The sequence below is a fragment of the Phalaenopsis equestris genome, unplaced genomic scaffold (assembly GCF_001263595.1).
Source record: "Phalaenopsis equestris unplaced genomic scaffold, ASM126359v1 Scaffold001307, whole genome shotgun sequence".
Taxonomy (NCBI): Eukaryota; Viridiplantae; Streptophyta; class Magnoliopsida; order Asparagales; family Orchidaceae; genus Phalaenopsis; species Phalaenopsis equestris.
In genome coordinates, this window is record NW_018165746.1 from 571,362 (window position 1) to 581,283 (window position 9,922).

At 37.4% G+C, this 9,922-nt stretch overlaps 1 protein-coding gene across 1 annotated transcript; it reads left to right on the plus strand.

Moving 5' to 3' along the window:
• Positions 1-860: 860 nt before the first annotated feature.
• Positions 861-3,374, plus strand: LOC110033852 (E3 ubiquitin-protein ligase RING1-like). Its single transcript, XM_020737984.1, has 2 exons — positions 861-909; positions 2,806-3,374. The coding sequence occupies exons 1-2, from the start codon at positions 861-863 to the stop codon at positions 3,372-3,374; spliced, it is 618 nt and encodes a 205-aa protein (XP_020593643.1).
• The last annotated feature ends 6,548 nt before the right edge of the window (positions 3,375-9,922 follow it).

Sequence of the window (9,922 nt, forward strand, 5' to 3'; positions counted from 1 at the left end):
AACCCGAATAGTGTGGTGTAGCCCTGTAGGCATAAATATTTATTATTTTATTAGAATTTAGGATTTTAGATGAAATTTATTTTGTTGGGATTAAAATTATATTCTTTAGATTAAAAAATACAATTTAAAAAAATTTAATATATTTTTGATTTAAATTTTTGTATTACATAAATCATAAAATTTTAATATAAAAACATTATAATATATTGTTTTAATTATTAAATTATTTCAAGTCTTAACGAGTCGACACGATGGAACAAACATTGGTTTGTGTTCAACTCGATTACGAATCGAGCCCAAAAAATTTATTCTCTTTTGACTTGCTTAGTTAACTAGTGAATCACATACAAGCAACTTTTCGAGCCAAGCAGTAGTTATTCGTAAATGACGAGCCATTTGGACTGCCCTAAACATATACAATAGGCCCGACGCATTCCTCCACTTCAACCATCCAACCTGAATTCTACTAATATCATCCTCATCTATATCACCATCACTTAGAACAATAGACCAGAGATATCTAGAAAGTTCACACCATTTAATGGATATCATAAATCCGTACCCAGGGCATCTTTAGGCTTTGTTCTCAACTTAGAACAATAGACCGTAACTTGTCCCTCCCCTTCGGCCCCCACTAGCATCCGCTGCTCTCATATCTCGCAAAACATCAGGATCGTCGGTGGGGAGCTCGTGCCTAAACACCGGGCAAGAATTATGCAGTTTGAGCCATGGAACTATACAGTTCTTGTGGTAAAAGTGCTTGCAAGGCAGCCACATTGCCCTTCCCCTATCTCAAATGCATCCACGCAGACGGCGCAAGAAGTCTAGACTCAGCAAAGTCTCCGGAATTTTGAATTTCGATGCAGCCGGGGGTTGCCACCGTTGAGAACAAAGCCCAAGATGCCCTGGGTATGTATTTATATACAAATGTTCAGTATTCTACTATTTCATGTATTTTATTTTCAATCTTATTCTACCCATATTTTGCCCGAAATAGCAAAGCACGTAGGCTAAGATGTCATAGAGTCAACAAATTTATTTTTGCTGACTATAAAATTTGGGTTTTTTTTTTTCATTTTCTTTATTTGTGTGAAAAAAATTGTATAATCACCAAACTAACATCTCTTCTACTGTAAGATGCATAGAATGGAAGTCCAAAATCTAAAGCACACAAGGTTAAGATGTAATATATTAAGATTGTGAGCTACGAGTCATGGAAGACTTTACTCCCACTTATGACTGTGGATGTTACCGCCCCATGCATGTATCACAGTTAATAACACTAAATAAATTGAAGAGAAAAATATTACGTCTTTTTATTTATGGAATTAGCAAGTCATAAGCTTTGTTGATTAGCCCTTTTCCATATAATGATACACATATTTATAAAGGAGGGGATACACAATGTAAAATTAAATGCTTGCTCTACTTGAATGAGGGCGTTATATAATATTTTTAGGCATTTACATGTACTAGCATTCGACCCAGTATCCCTTGACAAGCTCGGTTGGCTGAAATCAATGGGCTTTAGTTCATCAGGAGTTGCTCGTCCACCGTCTTGAATCAGGGCTGTCGGTCGGCCTGTTATGGTCTTCGAGTCCCAGAACTCGTTCAGTCAGCTCTGTTCTGTCGGTCGATCATCCTAGTTTAGCTGTCAACTATTGATTATTGGCTAAGGAGCTCCTGTCAGCAGAATGTGTCTATGCTATCAACCAAATGGTGAATCACTGTAAATCTGATACATAACTCATTCTTTGATGAGGTCCTTTAAGATGCTCACAAATTACAATATTATCGATTCCTAGCCTTTGATGAGATATCTCAGGGCCGTCTGTGAGGTAGATGGTGGTATTGAACACTTGCCATGAGTCGGTTTGTCGCCATAGGCAGATCAGTGCTGCTGCTTGGCTCGATTGACCTTAGTCCCAGGTTCAGGTGGCCTGCACCCAATCGACCTTTAGCCCTGGTTCAAGGGAGGCTGCATAAAGTCAAGTAGGCTCTTTAATCTTTCAGTAGTGGACTCTTTGGCCTCCCACATTTGGCCCTCCTTAGTCGTACTTTTTGTTTGTTGATCCGTTGGATCTCTTCGAGATTCATGCTAGCACATTTCTGATGTACACCTACATTTCACCCAATTACTATGTATTTAAATATGTAACACCTCAACTTTGCTTTTCATATTTATACCACCCAAATCTTTCATTTCTCATAAAAATATCACTATTTTAATTTTTGAAAAATGAAATACATCTTTTCATGCATTACCAGTTTAGGTGTTAGATATGTAAATACTTGAGAAATGAGCGGTATGAAAGTGAATCTTAAATGAGCGGTATGAATGTGAATCTTACTTATTTTTAATCAAAAAGTAGTTGACAATAGACATAAGTGCACAGGATCAACTATATATAAAATCGTCAGGGCAATTTTTGTCTGCTTTTATAGATTGTGGGCTGCCATACTACATCTTACTGCAAATAAGATGTTAGTTTCGTGATTCGGAAATTTTTCCCTTAGTTTTGTCATTGGACAATTTTTCCCACGCAAAAAAAGAAAAAAAAAAACAACCTTGTGTGCTTTAGATTTTGAACTTCCATTCTATGCATCTTATCGTAGATGAGATGTTAGTTTGGTGATTAGACAATTACCCCACATTTTACAGTCAGCAAAAATAAATTTGCTGACTTTGCGACATCTTAGCCTACATGCTTTGTTATTTCGGGCAAAAAATGAGTAGAATAAGTTTGAAAACAAAATACATGAAATAGTATAATACTGAATATTTGTATATAAATATGTACCCAGGGCAACTTGGTCTTTGTTCTCAACGGTGGCAACCCCCGGCTGCATCGAAATTCAAAATTCCGGAGACATTGCTGAGTCTAGACTCCATTCCCTCCCTCATGCCGTCACCAGACAATCCAGGCTACGATCCGCAACGCTTCGTTGAGGAATACATCGAGTGGATTTTTTCCGGCAGCTCAAGCATCCAAGTTGCGTCCAATGGAGACGAAGGAGGCGTCAACACATTTGCCGAAAATATCGAGAATGATCCAAACCAGTGCGGCCCTCCGCCAACAGCGAGGTCGGCGCTAGAGGCTCTACCGAGCAGACAAGTCTCCGCAGAAATGGTCTCGGGTGACAAGAAAGCTTATTGCGTCGTCTGCGTGGACGCATTTGAGATAGGGGACGAGGCAATGTGGATGCCTTGCAAGCACTTTTACCACAAGAACTGTATAGTTCCATGGCTCAAACTGCATAATTCTTGCCCGGTGTGCAGGCACGAGCTCCCCACCGACAATCCTAATGTTTTGCGAGATATGAGAGCGGCGGATGCTAGTGGGGGCCGAAGGGGAGGGACGAGTAACTTTTGATCATTATTTGTCTTCGTATATGTATGAAGAATGTTTATAGGCTTTTTCTTGAAAGTTGGCGGTAGATTTCTTGTTGGTGGTATTCTTAATATGTAATGATTTCATTTTAATAGAATTTGATGGAATGATGTCTTGATGCTAATCCTGTTTTGCAATGAAGGACTTTCTTTTCGTGTTTTTGGGGGATCTCACTGTTGTTATTTTTGTGGATCTTTATGAAATGCTTGAAAAGAAAAAAAAGATTTTGGGTGGTATATATGTGAATATGTGAATACATAAGAATAAGAATTAAGTGGATAATATGTAGATCTTCTTGTATTTTAATTTCATGAAACAATAAAAGTTTATTATTTGAAATATATGCAATACTTGATTAAAATAAACATATGCTTAATAAAATTTAATTGTTATTATATACTTAAAATATATAATTTTTTATATTTGTTCATAATCAAATTCTGACTAATAATTAATTTTTAATGTGAACATTGGTTCGGTGAGTTCAAGTTGTATCAAATTTTGGTTGGTTTGGTTTCCTCGGATTTTAGATTTTAGTTGCAATTTATTTAATTAATTTTGTAAATCGATTCATTCGAACCCACTGAATGCTCAACTCTATATTTATGTCATTCAAATCTTTCATATCACATTAAAAAAATATTTTTATTTTGATTTTTAAAAAGTAAAATAGATTATTTCATGCAAAGGTTAAGTGGTATAGACGTAAATAATTGAATTTTAGGTATTAGATATGTAAATAAATACATAGGAATTAAGTGGTATGTATGTAAATCATCCTAATTGAATCTGCATCTTTGGACACACCTATTTAAAAACTTCTCCCTTCTGAGGAATCCGCATTTATTTACACTTTTTTTCAGTTTTTTTTTTTTTTTTTTGGCTGTTTTTTGTGGGTTTCGATTCTGCCGTTTTACCAAGCCATTACCAAAGCAAGTTCCATCTTGAGAATCCGTAGCAGCTCGAGGAATAGAGAAGATCTCCCGAGAGCACAACCCCCAAGAACAAAGACAGGCGCCCGATGATCGGAGGGCACACTTGCCCGAAGAAAGGGCTGAAGATTCCTAGTATCATGAAAGTATTGGGTATGTGCCGATCGACATGCAACAACTTAGACATACTGAGCACCTCCCCGCCAGCCAGAGAATACATTCTTTTCACAAATTTCAGTTGAACATTTGAGAAGTTCAAGATACCTTCACTTAAACTCTATAAGGTTTCGATTGATCTAACCAACTGTATCACCTTCTTTGAGTCGACCGTATTCCTGTTGAGGATCATATGATGTTCGTGGCACAGTTTGTCAGCGCTCAAAAGTCTCATAAGAGTTTGTAGGCCCTGCTACAGATCAGGCAGAGGCACAACAAAAGCCTCTGGTCATTTGTCACCCAATTCCAAAGGAGATATTGAAAGTGTAGGATCTAGAACCTGCCATAACACATGCCACCCTATCTCAAGGTTTGAAAGAAGGATCATTCTGCTACACTCTGGGTCTTCAGCGACCCAAGAACTTGGTCTATTTGTTGGAGCTTATCAACAATGGTATGTAGGCCAAGTAGTACAACTCTACTCCCTCGTCCTCTATGACTGAAGCAACCACCCACCATCTGATAAGGAGGGCTTCAAGAGACGACCAATGCAGTATGAGGGAGGACACTTCTGCTTGACCACGATACAAAGGCATTTGACCACCTCAGGACGATAGTGGGGTGACAAGAATAACAACAAAGGAGGTGAGGAGGGGCACACTGACTAGCAACTAGCTTGTTACCTTGAATGACCATCAAATGACCACGAAAAGCCAGAGGCCACCCCATTGAGAGTCTCGATGGCAGAGTTAGTGGAGGCCATCCAAAATAAAGAGTACTTCAAGAAAGCGCCACAGATTTAGCCGAAGCAATTCTCAAGGGCACGAAGAAGTGTTACTCTTGCCATAGGGACTACGACTATGATAAAAAGGTGTGAAGGCACCTCCGTAGCCTACTCAAGAAGCTAATCAGGGCTGGAAAGCTCAAAGAATTTGTAGCACTAGGAACATTAACTCAAAGGCAAGGGAAGGCTTCAGTAGAGGAGATGTCAGATGAACCATTCTGAGTGAACGTCATCAACATCGCTTGGATAGTACCAAAAATCTTTGAAGGCGGGGAATCATCTCGGTGAGCTAGTCAGAAAAGGCTCCAGTTAGGAGAACTATGAATGTTTGGTTTCACTCCTAAGTGCAGTTCCCATCCTGCTATCACTTTCAATGACACATATTCTAGAAAGAGTGGACTTGTATACTCACCATCCGTAGTGGAATATTTGAACAAGGTTAGGCATCATAGTTTTTTCCATTTCCAGGATTTTTCACGTAAAAATTTATGTGCCTTCTCCTACTTAATTTTAATTAGCTAAGTGTGTGTTAGGTTTCTTTACAACACTAAGACAATAATTCATTACTCTACCATCATGGACGTTCAGACGCACATCAATTCTAACTAACTTCTTAACATCTATTATGAACTAAATATTTAGACATTATGTTAAAACTAAATTTAAAAGGGGTGCAAACCTCTATCTCAAACCCGATTCTTTTCCCACTAATAGCGTACAAGGATTTTTATAAACATCGTATGGTTTCAATAACTTAGCAAGGTCTTTCATAAAAATAAGTAGTATACCTCGATTATTTTTCTATGAACTTAGGGCTTATTAAGCTTTCAAATAGCCTAGTAGCTTATAAACCTTCTATTTATTTTAGTGGTACGTTGGATTTCCTTATAAATACTAATATCTAACTTCTTATCAACTTCTATATCATAATCATATAAGGGATATATATTAACTAATAATTATATTGTGAATTTTTTGAATCAAACTTAGTCAGTTTTTTTTTAGAGTTTTAATCAACCCTACATGCTTTTTTTCCTGAAAATTTAAAAAAAAATCATTTAAGATCTTAAATAAAGATTGAAAAAGCAAATGGTGCTGAAGCAGCAAAAGAAGGAGAAGAAAAAAAAAGAGGAAGATGCAAACACGGCGGCAAAAAAAAAGGCAAAAATGATGAGATTAACCATAAACCTTTATTCTCTAAATGATCATGTTTGTTATAAATCTTGGATTAAATTTTTATTGTTAGATTTTGATTCGTCTGTGGACTCACACATCAAGGAAATAATTAGAAATGAAAATATCAATGGAGAAACGGAGAATTGATTTATCGATTAGTGCGTGGTATAGCCAACTCTCTTTATGAATCTGGCCTAAGGGTTTTCGGTCATACAATAATGAACTCCTAAGTTTTAACTTCTTATTTCCTTGTACCCCTAGGCCCTAGCATGAATTATTCTATAAGTTGATATTATTACATGTATGATAAGATTACGACAACATGAATCTCAGAGAAAATGTAGATATACAAAAAATAAGAGGACCCACGGTAAAATTATACAAAGATCCAATCAAACACTAATTTACTTTATTAGAGTAAAATTTGATGTTATGTCAAGAGAAAACATTTCTAAGCTCTCATAAGTCAGTCTCTTCAGTAGGCATGCCGACTAACAAAGCAGGCCGAAAGAAGGACAACTCCACACCATGCGACATGAATGGCAGCTCTACACCAGGCCGAACGAAGGACAACTCACCGCCAAACGAATGACGAAAGTGAGCCGAAGACTGAAGTAAAACCATGGATAAGCTTAGTCGGGAGATTTTCATATTGTTCTTATGCAATTCAGTCTGTCATCATTGAATGAATGAACATGAATTGACGACCGAAAGTCATCACGACCGACTAGTAAATTCATTTTTAATATATTTAAATATTGTAAAAATGACCTTAATGCCCTAAGCTTCTTTGCATAGAAGGGGTCCTAGATTTAATTATGTACTCTGGGTATTTTCTATACTTATAAATAGGACATCATTTCATAAGAAAAAGCTCTACTTGCTCTCATTTTTACTGTTCATTTCCACTTCCCTTCTTACTCCTCTCTCTTTTTATGTTCTATATCTTAGGCGTGATTCTCCTAACAATTTTGGATTCAAAATTACTTAACCGCAATTCTAAGGGTTGACCCAAATATGATTAGAAAAATTGTGGCCATGTCAACCTACATTAAGTGCTTGTTTGGGGTAGTTGCAGTCGTTTGAAGTTACTATAAGAAACTTGTTTTTCAAAAATTTGGGGTGGTTATTACAATTATTTTTTTAAAGTAGATCGTAATTTTCTAGCAGCCCCCACACTTAAACAGAAGCGATTGCAAAACACAGTTTTCTGCGACAGCTTTTTGAAAACAATAACCAAACACAGTTTTGCCAGACACATAAAACAATATGATGCGACACAACCCTACTACCACACTGTTGGCCCAAAGCCATCCTAACACTCTAGCTTGCAATTAAAAGGTTTGGATAGATCCATATTTTGTACATCAACCGATTAGAAGAGTTTCAAATCATCATAATATACATCAACACGCAAAGTATCATTCAAATGTTTCACCTAGCTCAATAATATGTAAGAATCTTATAAAAATTACATTCATATTAAAATAATTGATAAAGGTAACACAATAATGATTATGATAATATCGAAATAGTAACGATCCTATCCTGTTTGATATTCATTTTTGTCAACTGATTATACACTTTTAAGACAGAAGAATTAAATTTTAGATATTTCATAGCTCTCAAGTCGATCATTATGTGAAAGATTAATATTACACAAATTATTAAATAAATATTTTTTTATGAAGGAGTTAAACGAGCAAGTAGTTCTAAAATATAATTTGTTCCAAATTATTGGTTGGATATTTTTAACACTGATACACATATGCCAACAACAAATTTATAATCCGACTTAAATTTTGAGGCATAAAATGAATATTGAGGCAGTTTTTTCAGCAAGGAACATTCAAACTTTGATCAAACTTTATTCAGAATCCTGATTTCAACAAACTTACAATCAAACTGGCCGGCTCGACAAGACATGCCTAATGATACCAATTTAATTCAACCAGAGTCAAATTAAGCACAAATAAAGCCGTTAAATAGCTTTTGGAAGTTTTCAGTGTATGATAAAAAGGTCAAACATATTCTAACATGTAAATAGAAAAATCGAGCGGCTCGGCGAGAAGAATCCAACGAATCAAGATCGTTCAATTCTGACATCATTAAAACACTCAAATATTCACCAAGTATCGTGCAATCAGAGGAACCTCTTCAGGTCATCTGACCAGATTGATATGGATTCCTTCCTTATTTCCAACCCAAATTATATAAATAGAGACCTACCCTCCTCTAATAGAGGGACCTAGATCTTTAGCCAGAAGAAGACAGAAGCTTGGAAGAGGGGCTGAGTTACAACAACACTTCTGCACCGCATATTTGAAGAATACCTCCTACTCTAGTAGTTGTCGCCAACTTCGGCCAACGCCGAAGGCCAATTTCAGCAGCCTCCGCCTCCGACAGCTGTCGTGTCTGGCCCGCTTGTACTGCCACCTCCTACTAACTATGACGGCAGCCCGCCGACCATTGTCAACTACCATCAACCACTGCTTGCTCCTTGCCACCACTTGTTCCTTGCAACAAAGTCCATTGTGGAGTCATAACGTGCATTGCAGAATCCCAACATACGTTGCAGAAAAGTGAATTACCCGACGGAGCAATATATCATCCAGTCTACCATGTAACAACTCACCTAGAATATGGTGCAATGATAAACCCAAAGACTGTGTAACAACACATCTCAAATACGGTGCAACAACACACCCCAATGATGATGTAACGACACACCCCACATACGGTGCAATGATGTCTCTAAAAAAAGTGTAACAACACACTTTGAATACTGTGCAACAACAAACCTCGTTGATGATGTAAAAACACACCCTACATATGCAAAGACGCCTCCCAAAAATGTTATAACGATGCACCCCGAAGATGGTAACTTTCTCTACTTCTAAAGCTCCCTCCTAACATCCTAATAATATTGGCCTACGTTGCCAACTTCAACCTATGAGGCCTAAAGCTCGTGGAGCTCCCAACTACAACCTTTGTAGCTTACGAACGTCATCATAGCTCACCACTACAACCTAAGCAAAAAACTACAACTAACATGGTCCACAACTCATTCAACTCTTGACTTCGGCCTCGTACTCTAGCTTCTGCAGTCTACATATGACATCACAATTAACCATCATGATATACGCGACCAACTACGGCCTTGGTTGTCCATATCTCGTACACTTCCTAACCCTGGCTTCTGTGGCCTACGAACGTCATCATGACTCACTACTACGACATATATGATCAACTGCGATCTATGTGATCCACAATTCATGTAGTTCTCGACTCCAGCCTCCATGACCAACAAACATCATCATAAATCACCACTAAGGCATACTATGCCAACTACGAACTACGTGGTTAACAACTCACACATCTCCTGGTTTTGCCCCTGTGGCCTACATAAGTCATCATAGCTCACCACCATTGCCTATGCGACCAACTATAACCTATGTGGTCCGTAGCTCATGCAAATTTCA

What these genes read in the sequence shown, in the direction of transcription:
- LOC110033852 (XM_020737984.1), top strand. Translation starts at nt 861, where the DNA reads ATGCAGCCGGGGGTTGCCACCGTTGAGAACAAAGCCCAAGATGCCCTG. An exon ending in CAAAGCCCAAGATGCCCTGG is followed by an intron (nt 910 to 2,805) that starts GTATGTATTTAT and finishes ATATGTACCCAG; the next exon opens with GGCAACTTGGTCTTTGTTCT.